The sequence below is a fragment of the Sceloporus occidentalis genome, unplaced genomic scaffold, assembly GCF_023333645.1.
Source record: "Sceloporus occidentalis isolate IW3139 unplaced genomic scaffold, rSceOcc1.0.p SCAF_6, whole genome shotgun sequence".
Lineage (NCBI taxonomy): Eukaryota > Metazoa > Chordata > Lepidosauria > Squamata > Phrynosomatidae > Sceloporus > Sceloporus occidentalis.
Genome location: NW_028316986.1, coordinates 100559383 through 100571740, shown reverse-complemented (window position 1 = coordinate 100571740; position 12358 = coordinate 100559383). Strand labels below are relative to the sequence as shown.

General features: G+C 41.1%; 1 protein-coding gene across 2 annotated transcripts; it reads left to right on the top strand.

The window, feature by feature from the left end:
* The first annotated feature begins 1446 nt into the window (after positions 1-1446).
* LOC149311168 (nephrocan-like) lies at positions 1447-11489 on the top strand. Of its 2 annotated transcripts, none has more exons than XM_089528482.1 (3): positions 1447-1635; positions 8017-8918; positions 10608-11489. In XM_089528482.1, the coding sequence occupies exons 1-3, from the start codon at positions 1447-1449 to the stop codon at positions 11053-11055; spliced, it is 1539 nt and encodes a 512-aa protein (XP_089384608.1). In that variant the 3' UTR covers positions 11056-11489. The 2 variants fall into 2 exon arrangements, with proteins under 2 accessions (XP_089384608.1, XP_089384607.1); XM_089528481.1 differs by lacking the exon at positions 1447-1635 and adding an exon at positions 7430-7462.
* Positions 11490-12358: the final 869 nt, after the last annotated feature.

The window sequence follows — 12358 nt, the reverse complement described above, 5'->3', positions numbered from 1 at the left end:
CACAGGACATTTTGTCAAAATGTTATTGTTGTTGTTCTCAGTTGGTGTTGAGGGATATCCATGGAAGCAGAGTCCATACTTTCTGACTATACGGGCTCTGGGAGCTTAAAGTCTTAGGTCTAGGAAATAAAATTTTAAACTCTATTAGCAACACAAAAGATGCTTCCTTTGAACCCAATAAAGATATCACTGTTTTGTGGATTTGGGATGTTATTGTACTTCACTGTATGGCCAACATAGCTCCCCCGGATATGTTTTCTGCTATTAGGTAGAGTTAGATGGATGTCTCAGGTATATTTTGGGCATAAGAGAATGTGCATCCTGAAAGACTTAGAGGTATTACTTATTATATTTACTATGGGAATGTTTTTTCCACCCATAAGCAAAAGAGGCACTTATAGGCTCTCCCTCCTTTAATGTACTGAATCAAATTGCCTTGGCTTAAGTGTCATCCATTTTGATATAGACAGCTCCATCTCTGGTGGCAAAATGTCTTGGGCCAGGCAAATCATTCCAGAAGATGTTTATAATTATCATCAACTTATTGAAGGGATTCATACCACCACAGAGATGGTGCCCTAGAAAGCAACAGTTCATCCTAAATTTGCACTAGCTGTGTTATGGTAACCACTTTTTCTTGTATTTCCTATATAAAATGACATAAATAATCTCTTACTTAATTACAGTGACCACTCAGACTTTGGGTCTGTAAGCAAATAGCTAGTGTAATATACTGAACAGGGCTAGACTGGAATATAGAAAACCTGCTTTGTTTGTTTGTTTGTTTAGCCACCAGTCTTAAAACAACAAATTTCTCCAGAAGACAATATCAACTATGAGTTCTTAGTCAAGCTTAAAAATTACTTTTAGCAATGACAAGTATTTTTAAACTATATATATTTTAAAAAATCATCACTGAGAAACCATTTCTGAAATAAATAAGTTTTTCCCCTTCTTTTTCTTCTAGATCATTTGACTGGGAAAGAATGAAAGAGATGCTTCAGAGTATTCCCCCCCCCCCCGCCCCTGGTGGTTTTTGATACAGGGTCACAGAAAATCCAGATATTTTATAGCCCACTATAAAAGAGCTCTTTATCTTTTCTCCCAGCTCCTTCCATGGTGTTACATTTAACCAAACTAGGAAACTGCCGATAATGGAAGTGTTTGCAGATTGCATGTCAGGCAATAAATAAGATCAATTTCCCATGCCAGCCAAAATAAAGATTCCTTATCATTGTTTAAACCTTTTGCTCTTTGTGACGCCTGCTAATATTTTAACCCACAGAAGTCAGGAGATGGTATTTTCTATCTCCCCCTCTACTAAATAGAATACACAGCTGTATTTATCTTTTTCTCAGATGTCACGGTATAAAAGTGTACATGGTTCCCTAAATTCTTGCAGATCATAGCTAACTGGTTGCATTCAGGTGGATGCCCTTTAGGAAAATGGATCCATTCTACATATATCTAATTTTGTTTCACCTTTACAGGGCTGTCACCCCCATGTGTCCACGGAAATGCAGCTGTGACATGGCAAGGAAGGTGCAGTGCTACCAAGTTGGAGAAGTGCCTAAACAGATTGCATCGACTACCAGGAGAATTCACATCAGCCACAGCAAAATCAAACAGCTCCAGGTAGAATGGATTTCTCTCTCTCTCTCTCTCTCTCTCTCTCTCTCTCTCTCTCTCTCTCTCTCTCCCCTCCCCTCCCCGTTTAACCACACACACACACACACACTTGGATAGATGTGGGATAATGATATAATTAAGAATTGTCCATAGAAGATATCATTTTAGCAAGGGAAACCTAAAGTGTGGACAGAGAAATACCACTGCAAAACTGCCTTCTTAGCTTCTAAAATAGGAATGGGAAGTATCTGGCCTCCAGATGTTGTTGGACAGCAAGTTCATGTAGCCCTAGCCAGCATAGCTAATGATGAAGAATGTTGGGAGCAGCAGTCCAACAACATTTGTTACCTTCATGATCCCCATCCCTCTTTTAAAAAATCAGAAACCATGTTGTTCTCCCATACAGCTGCTTCCTTACAGACCTTTTGCCAAGTGCCACCAAACTGAACACAAGTTTATTTCTGAGTGTGCTAGATTGGGCTAGAAAGTTCAGTTCATGTGAGAACATGCCACTTTTTATGTGATCCATCTAAAAATCACAAAATAGCAGTAGCTTTTAAAGTTTTGCAGGGACCATCTTTGCAGGAATCATAAAGTTAAACAGGAACAGGGGAGTGTGTGGGCTGGCAAGAGGCTATTTCTGACAGAAAACACCATAGAAACCTAGGTTGAACATACAACATTGTTGCTGTGTGCCTTCAAATGATTCTTGATCTATGGCAATCCTAAGGCAACCCAATCACAAGGTTTTCTTGGCAGCATTTCTTCAGGTGTTTGTCTTTGCCATCTTTTGATGCTGAGAGAGTGTGACTTGCTCAAGGTCACACAGTGGGTTTCCGTGGCTGAGCAGGGATGGGAATCCTGTTCTCCAGAGTCATAGTCCTATGCTGAAATTGCTTTCCTCACTGGCTGGCTCTCATATTATGCATATTTATGTTGAAAGAAATTCCATTTATTTCAGTGAGACTATGTATGTGTGTGTCACCTTATTTTTGATAAATGGCATTGGTTGAGAAAAACCAGGGAGATATAATTGGGTAAGCGCATCCAAACTAGGAGGTGGGGAGTAATTTTAAAACAAGTTATGAGCTTTACTTAGCTTCCAGCTGCCACTGCCCTCATCTTGGAGGGAGAGAAGAACTATCAGTATATGGCTGCACTTGATCCCCTTCCCCACTGCCATTCCCTTCTCCTTTTGTGCCATGTCTTTTTAGATTGCAAACCTGAGGGTAGGGAACTGTGAAATTAAAAATCTGTAAACTGCTCTGAGAGCCTTTGTGGCTGAAGAGCAAGGTATAAATACGCTAAATAAATAAATACTTAGTGGCTTGAGAGTGATGGACTCCTGATTTTAAATAAAGACACTCAGCGCAAGACCCAGTTGATAAATTTAAGTGTGTCTGATGATGCAGCCTGAAAAAACTTTCAAATCACTGGCTTCTTCATCATGATGCAGCCAGTTGTTGAAAACAATAAAAGAAAGGACATTTCTGACATTATGGATTAGGATGGATTCACTTTACCAGTAGTGTATGTGTTCCATTTCCAGCAATATACATATTATCCACCTCACAAACATGTTTTCATGGCTAATAGAGATCATGGAAGTAGTAATCCAAAACATTTGATGCACCAAAATCTACTCTGTTTTCACTACCATCTGGATTTAGGTAATGGGCCGGTGGTTTCTACATCAGTGATGAAGTAAATTCACTCCAGGTTTTAGTTCAAAATTTAAAGATGTCCAAGGTGCTCAAGCCCATACGTAAAATAGGTGTAGACAGTACCTTGAAAGTCTGGAGTGTGGATTCATGCAGTGTGGATTCATTACTCCACTAACATGGATCCCACCAGCTGTCAATAGGACTACATATAAGTTACCAGATATGATTTGTATGAAGCTCAGTGTAGAAAACATCAGCTCTCCAACCCTATATAGTATTGTGTGTGGCCTCTCATCTTGGGAATAAAGTAATGATGAAACTGATAATTCTTTAATATACACAAAATATCCTTTCCCCAATCACAGAAGGTTCTCAGAGACATAAGTTTCATGTTGTGGCTTTCTAGGAATGAGTGTATGAAAACTTGGTGCCAAGCCCTAGGCTTGCTTAGTACAAACATGAAACTTCTAATCTCTTTATGTGACTTTAGACAGTAGCATAGCATAGTTGGCATTATACCACCCACCTCATTCTTCCTTTGGTTTATCTCTCTCCCTCTTTGCAGCAAAATAAAATTCCTCCTATCTAAAGCAAATTAGAATCTCATTGTCATAGAAAGGCCTTGAATCCCATTGTTGAAGAAAGGCGAGATATAAATCCTTGAAATAAATTTTAAAAAATAAGTTTAGCAAAGGTCAATGGTTGTGTATTTATTTTATTGTCCATCAGCTGTATGTAACTGATTTATAAATATTTTGATGCCATTTTTCAGACAAAAGATCTCAAGCTAGTTTCCTTTTACAGTATAAACTATATGTGTTTACTCAGAAGTAAGTGACGTTGAGTCCAATGCAGTCTACTTCCAGGAAAGGGGATGTAGACTTGCAGCCTCAAAGTCTGTGACCAAGTGAGAGTGAGAAAAATATTGCTGTGGCTTTTCTTTTTGAAATTAAGCATTGTTCTTTCCTCACTCTGTGCCTTTTCAAACAAACCTCCATAACTCTAAATTTATTTGAGCAGTTCAAATATGAGGCAGACCAGTAAACTTTCTTATACAAATAGGTCTCTGTTTGCTCATTAGTATAAAATATAACACAGTTTCAATGGCAAGAAAAATTGTATTTGTGTGTCGTGATCAGAAAGAAAAATGGTGCTTCTTTATCAGTGTAATTGGCTGTTTTATCATTTACTGACCTGAAAGCAGTCGCAATACTAACTAGAAGGGTGCCTGTACAAGGAACAATAAGTCCTTGTTCAGTCTACGTAAAATTTCTGAGACAAGAGTCTAAAAGATGGGCATGTAATGAACTTGTAATCCATACTTCTAATCTTTCTTGCTAGCCAACTCTGTTCTTTGCAGTTCCTAAACTGATAAACACTAAATTTATCAACCTTTTTGATGTCCTGCACCAAACATATAAATAATGAATAATATATTGCATGCTAGAGAATATCCATATAGCCAAAACACTTCACAAGTAATCTTTCTCACATTAATTAAAAAGATAGGTATAACAGGTGACTGATGTACCTGAATTTATGTTTGACTTTTTCCAATAGTAATTTTCCCAGCTATGTAGCAATGACTGCAACTGGGTCTCCATCTTATATTATTGTTATAAAGTGAAAGATGCTCACAGTTGGTCCCAAAACAAACTCATCATTACTGCAGTTTGAGATTCTAAACAATAAGAAAATATATTGAGGCCTCATTTGGGTGTTTTGGTGGGGGAGATACAATTCCATGTGTAATTGTTTATTCCACCTCCCCCCCCCTCACCATTAACTGCAATACTTCTAACTCTGTACAACTGACAGCATGAATAAGTATTATGTCTTACCTCAGTTTTAAGATGCCCTAAATAAAGTGGCTTATGTCTGAGTGAACATGCATAGAATTGAAGAGTAAGTGAGGCTGCAAGGAGCCCTGGTGGTGCAGTGGTTAAATGCCTGTACTGCAGCCACTCACTCAAAACCACAAGGTTGTGAGTTCAAGACCAGCAAAAGGGCTCAAGCTTGACTCAGGCTTGCATCCTTCCAAGGTCGCTAAAATGAGTACCCAGATTGTTGGGGGCAAATTAGCTTACAGTTGTAAACTGCTTAGACACTGCTTAGGCGGTATGAAGCGGTATATAAATGAAGCTTGTTTTGTTTTTACCCATTTATTCTTGAACAAGAGCAGTGGGATTTATGTCTAATGAAATATGCTTAGGCAAGTTGTACTGCTTGTCCTACTGCATTGGTGTTAATGCAGTCATGAGCATATTTTCTCAGAAGTCTCACTGAGGGCTCTTCTGCACAAACCTTGTTGTTGCAGCAGTCATCACACAATAATAAAATGGTAACATAACACTTTCCATAGTGGTAGAATTCAAAGATATAGCCGTGTTAGTCTGTAAAATCAATATGTAAAGATATCTTGCAGCACCTCTGAAACTAAGGAGATTATCGCACAGCTTTCCCCCCTGATCTGCGCACAGGTTGAGACTGTGTATAAATGGATGTTATCACACAGCTCTATGCCCAGATTGGCATCCGTACCCAATTGGGACTTCTCCCATACTTAGTAATGAACAGAAAAGTATAGGGGTTTGTTGTTGTTGTTTTTTTGCTAAGTATGGGAGATGTCCCCATCCGGTATGAGATGCCTCTGATCTGGACACAGAGCTGTGTGAGAACATCCATTCATACACGGTCTCAGCCCATGCCCAGACTGGGAGAAAACAGCCAGTGCGATGATCTCCTAACTGAAAGAGTTTGGGAACATGAATTTTCATACATTTCAGTCTGCTTCCAGATATATTTGGTGGAGTGGAAAGCTAGGGACAGACCTATAGAAGTCATTTGTGTGTGAGAATGTCACACATTTATATTTGAACTGACATTCTCACACACAAATGACTTATATAGGTCTTTCTCTAGCTTTCCACGCCACCAAAAGCATCAGGGGAAGCAGACTGAAGTCTACAAAAGCTCATGTTGCCAACTTCTTTCTTTCAGTTTGTCTCAAAGGTTCTACAAGATTTCTTTACATAATAATAATAATAATAATAATAATAATAATATTTACTTCTATCCCGTCCCTCTAGGCAGTGCAATCGGGATGGCTTACAGCATGAAAATATACAGTCCATATCCCCCAATCCCCCCCTTAAAATACAATTAAACGATTTACAATATAAAACATAACTTAAAATAATAAACAACAAACAACAGTGACTGCAGCAAAAAATCAGGGTCCAACAGTTAGGTTTTCTTTTTGGTGGTCTGGTATCTGTTCAGGAAAGGCCTGCCAGAAGAGATCCATCTCAACAGTTTTTTAAAAGCTGTTTATATGGCAGATCTCATCTGGCAGGCCGTTCCATAATCTGGGAGCGGTTGCCGAAAAAGTCCTCTGGGCAGTTGCAGACAATCTAGTTTTTATAGGTTGCAACAAATTCCTCCCAGAGGACTTGAGTGTGCAAGGTGGATTGTATGGAAGGAGGCAGTCCCGAAGATAGGTTGGACCCAAGCCATACCACTTTCCGGGCAGCCATCACTGCACCTACCTCAATCGCACGACCGGGTCTGCTGCCTTCCTGACCAATTCCTTAATTCTGCCTCCCTGCCTTATGCCCTACCCAGCATGTCTTTAGAGTTGGTTTTTTTGGTTGTTATTCCCATCCTTTTCCCACACAGATTCAGAGTTCTGCTGTGATGATTTAAGTTTTTAAAAGTAAAAAGAAATAAACAAAAGGAATAGAAAAAAAATAAAGAAAGGTAATCAGGGTGCTTGGCAATAGTGAGGGTGAGGGGGGACAGGGTGGGAGCAGGGGACAGTGACACTATGTGCCTGGCATTCATGCAGCTGCCCCCAGAACAATAATTATCACCTGGGGACTTGTGTGATTGCCAGGTCCCCTGTGGATGAAAAGGGACAGAGCGGAGACTGGGCAGCTATGGGTCAGAAGCAGCAGCATATGATGAGTATTACCAAAGCCATTTAGCCATGTGGAATAATGTCTTGAGTTCAGTGGTACTTAATCCCAGTTGTGTCTCACGATTGCTTTAAAAGTCTTGCATATATTCTAAATTTGTCCTCTAGAGGGCTCCAGTTTGCCATGGAAAATACACCATTTCTGGTTTGGCTGGATTGTGCTCACTTAACTTGATGAGACTCCACATCAGGGGTAGGCAACCTCTTTGAGCCGGGGGCCGGGTTGCTGTCCCTCAGACAACTGGGGGACCGAAGCCAAAAAATAAATAATTAATTTTTTTTTTGGAAAATGAAATAAATAAATAAACTGGGACAAATGTAGGACAAAATTTTCAAATGGAGGGCACTTTTTTTAAAAAATGGAGGACACGCAAAAAAAATTGATTTTTAAATAAATGTTAATATAAATGCATATTTCTGAGGCTTCTATAGACAATTGCCCCCCTTGCCCACCGCTTGCCCCCCCTTGCCCGCCTCCTCCTGATAGGCCAAAGGCCCCACGTCCTCACACGAGAAGCCAAAGGCTCCGGCGGCAATCGGCGGCAGGACCAGGCAGGGGCCGGTCCCAAGGCCTTGCCGGGCCGCATCCGGCCCGCGGGCCGCAGGTTGCCTACCCCTGCTCCACATCATGTGAATAGATGATGTTCCTAATGATTTGTGTCAATTCAATGGAGGTGTTAATGAAATGCTCCGTTGCTGATTGCTGATCTTGCCCAAAATCATTTTGCCTTGTCATTTATCTCCTAGGTCACTGATTTCCAAATAATGTCTTCCCTTGAAGAGTTTGTCCTGACCTGCAGTGGGACCGAATCAGTGGAAGCTAATACTTTTAAAACTTTGGACACCTTAAGGACTCTAGAACTCTGGAAAAACAAACTAAGGCACATACCATCCTCACTCCCAGCAAACCTTGAAGTGCTGAAACTTGGTGACAATTTAATAAGTGTTTTACATGAATCTGACTTTGAAGGTTTAAAGAACTTAAGGGTCCTTGACATACAAAGCAATTTGATTATAGCTCTTTCTTTTATTACTCTTTCCTCCCTCAGAAGTTTACAGAGTTTGATTTTGGATGGAAATAATATGGAATCTGTGACTGGACCATTCCATCTCCCCAACTTAAAATATCTTAGCATGGAGAATAATAAGTTGCAATCTTTATCTGAAAGCTTTTCCACATCTCTTCATAGTTTGCTGTTTCTCAACTTAAATGGTAATTTACTGACTGACATGCCCCCAGAACTGCCCAAATCTTTACTGTCACTGAAGTTAGAGAGAAATCAGCTCAAAATGCTGAAATCTGGAGATGTGAAACAACTGGCAAATTTGTCAGAGCTTTTCTTGTCTGAAAACCAGCTTTCATCAGTTGATGGTGTACACCATCTTTCTAGCTTAACAAGATTGGAGTTAGCTGGGAACAAACTCCAAACAATCCCACTCAGGTTACCAGTCACACTGCAGAAAATCGATTTCAGTAATAACCAGATTAAGAAAGTTCAAGCACAAGAGTTCCAGAATCTTCAGGACCTCAAACATTTGTTCCTTGACAACAATATCGTCACCATATTTGAAGATGGGGCACTTCAGAAATGCACATTACTGTCCAATCTAGCACTTGAACAAAACCTGCTTCATTCTATTCCACTACGGTAAGATACTGAAACAAGTATAATTTGCCAGAATCCTGATTTTAAAAAAAACAAAACAAAAACACCCTTCTTTTAAATGTGCATTTTTATGTCTCAGACGCAGGACATGGTGGGGGGGGGGGGGGAGGAAAATAAATACTGTGACCATCAGTGCTGTTTTAGTATATGCCACAAGATGTAGAACGCAACAGGAAAAGGGTAAGGCTTCTGCTTATATATTTCCACACTTAAGAAAAATTTACTTGTAACACTGCTAAACAATGCAATCACTGGGTTCAGTGAAAGTCATTGTGGTGTATTAGTGAGAACAGGGTTGGATAATCTTGTTGTCGTTACTGCTGTGTACCTTCAAATCGTTTCTGACTTATGGCGACCCTGAGGCAAACGTATCATGGGGTTTTCTTGCCAAGATTTGTTTAGAGGAGATTTGCCATTACTATCCTTTAAGGTTGAGAGAGTGTGACTTGCCCAAGGTCACCCAGTGGGTTTCATGGCTGAGTGGGGAACCAAATGCTGGTCTCCAGAGTTCTAGTCCAACACTCAAACCACTATGCCACACTGGCTTTATGGCCTTCCTAACATCATTGGACCCCACTCTCATCAGGCCCAGACAATATAACACATGGTCAGGCAAGGCAGAAGTTGAAAGTTCAGCAACATATGGAGGACTGCATGATCACCAGATGAATGAAACCCAGCATGCCTCCATTTGAACTGCTCCTCCTAGCACTACCAGTCAAATCATGCTGCAGCTATTCTACTTTTTCCTCAGCATACTTTTTTTGTAAAAAGAAAAAAGTTTGAAGCGGCATGGGAGAGGTACAAATGGAAAATAACATTGTTTTGGTGCAGTGTACATGAGGCAGAGGCAGAGTGAGTACAAAATAAAAGCCTTGTCTGGAAACACCCCAGGTTTAATTCTTTCACACCTCAGCCTTTGGGGTAAGATCAAGTCCCCATTCATTCACACAGTTCTCTTCATGTTTTGCTTCCACTTGGATGAAGGCTTTCTTGTGTTATGAGGTTTGTTATGAGGTTAAAATGTTGGAATAGGAAGAAAACCTATGCCCCACGAACCCTGGAGCTCTGTGGCAGAACAGTACAGTAGGGTATAAATGACAATAGGTTAGAAAAGATCAAAATGTAAATGGCATGTGTTCCATTTATTTTCTTATGATGGCAGGAGAACTGGGTTTTATTGTCTGATTTCTAAAGCAAAGAGGACTCAAGCCTCACTAATCCACAGCAGCGGTTCCCAACCTTTGTTGGGCCACGACCCCCATTGGGGACTAAAGTCCCGCCCACGGCCTCCCTCGGCACCCACGAGGAGAAGGGGAGGGGGGAGGCAGGGGGGACTCCCAACCTGGCGACCCCCGTGAAAAGGTCACGAGACCCCCAAAGGGGTCGCAACCCCCAGGTTGGGAACCCCTGATCCACAGCAACCTCAACCATCTATACCAGCCCACCAGGTTTCCGAGATGAGTGCCCAGATTACACCCGAGTTTAGTCTGTGAAAAAGAAGTAAGGTTCAAATTCCTGCCAGTTATTAAGCATTGGGGCATTTTAGGATTTCTCATCCTAATAAGAAGCTTTTTGTTAGGAGAAATGAAAGTTACTGTAACATATTTGGCATGTTTATAACTGCTATAGAAATAATAAACAATTTGTTCTCCCCCCCCCCCTTTTCAGCCTTCCACCTATGCTAGCCAGATTAGATCTGAAAGGAAATTGCATACAAAGAATTAGAGAGCAAGAACTGTCGCATCTTCAGCACCTACAGGTTTTCAATCTACGGAATAACAAGTTATCCACCCTAGATAACAGTCTTTTGAAATATTTGCCTCATCTGAGGTATTTGTATCTGGATGGCAACCCCTGGAATTGCACTTGTGACCTCCTCCAAACCAGAAGGGTGCTCATGACTAAAGGCACAGAGGTCAAAGGGGGACATTGCGCATCACCAACAGAAAGCCAGGGCGAAAGCTGGATGTCTTCCAAAAGGATTCTGCATTTATGTGCACCGAACAATCTGAATTCATCTGAAGAGGGGAAAGAAACCGGAAAGAAAGGAAATGACGAGGCTCTCTCCAGCCTCAGAGTAAATACAGATGACTATTACGACTATGACACTGATTAAGCTAACCCAGAACTCAGTGTTAACTCATTTCTCTCCAAGGCCATCACTGAAACTCTTCTTGAGGCCTATGAAATCCTGTGCTGTCAGATGCCCCTAAACATTGCTCAGGGGCATCTCTGGCTCAACAGTTAAGTCTTTTCTTCTGTTTGTTTCTTTAGGATGGAGCAATTCTACTGCTGTATTAATTACCACTGAGATATTACTTATAGCACAATTAATTTTTGAAACCTTTAATGTACTTTCTATTTAAGCTCATGTGTGTTACTTTGCATTTTGGGGGGAGGGGGGTTGGTTTTGCTGCAATTTCCCCTTAATTCTTTGGAAGTTGTATCAGTAGTTACATATAAAGACATAATTAGTAGCTGAGCATGGATGTAGGTGTAGTTCTTTCGAAAACTATTAAATGTGAAGCGCCATCAATGCAAATATAAAGAATTCACGCGTATTCAAATAAATGCTCCTCAGGTTTATACAAGACCATTTCTGTAATGCTTGTATATTATCATCTCTGCAATGTAGTTCACTTCAAATTGTAGTTACAGAACCTTTGTGTGTGATCTACTACTGTGTGTATATGTGTCTTCAAGCTGCTTGTTGACTTATGGTGACCCCATGAATGTTTTGAGGCAAGGGATACTCAGAGGTGGCTTTTGCCTCTGAAATATAGCCTACCGCACCAAGTATTTGTTGGTGGTCTCCTATACAAGAACTAACCAATGCTAACCCTGTGGCAACCCCACTGGCAAAACCACGGGGTCGTGACCCTCTCTCAGGATAGCAATGCTCATCAAGATTGAGATGTGGCAGTTCTGCTGGCAAACCACAGAACTGTGACCCTCTCTCAAGATAACAATGCTTTATCCATAATTAGATAGATAAGCCCATGTTGATTTGGCTGGCTTAGCTGGTCTCCATATCCTGCTTCCTTGCCTCAAGAGCACGCACCAAGCATGCACTGATCACGCACCTGTCATGCCAGTCAGATGACCTAGGAGCAAGGCTATCATCAATGATTGTAAGGAAAACAATGGATGGAAGTAAGCAAGATGACAATAAAAGGCTGGGAAGACGGAAGTAAGCAAGATGACAAGACATGGCTGGGAAGAAGTCTTGTGCACCCCCATTCCTGTCTCTGCGTCTCTTTGCCGCGACAGCTGGTGACCCCGACGTGATCCAGAAAAGGCCCGACGTGATCCAGAAAAGACCCGACGTGATACGGAGAAGGTGGCTACGGCCCAGCTCACTCGACTGGAACAGTCTGCGCGCACATCCTCTACAGGATCCCGTGAGTATGGGAGGAACG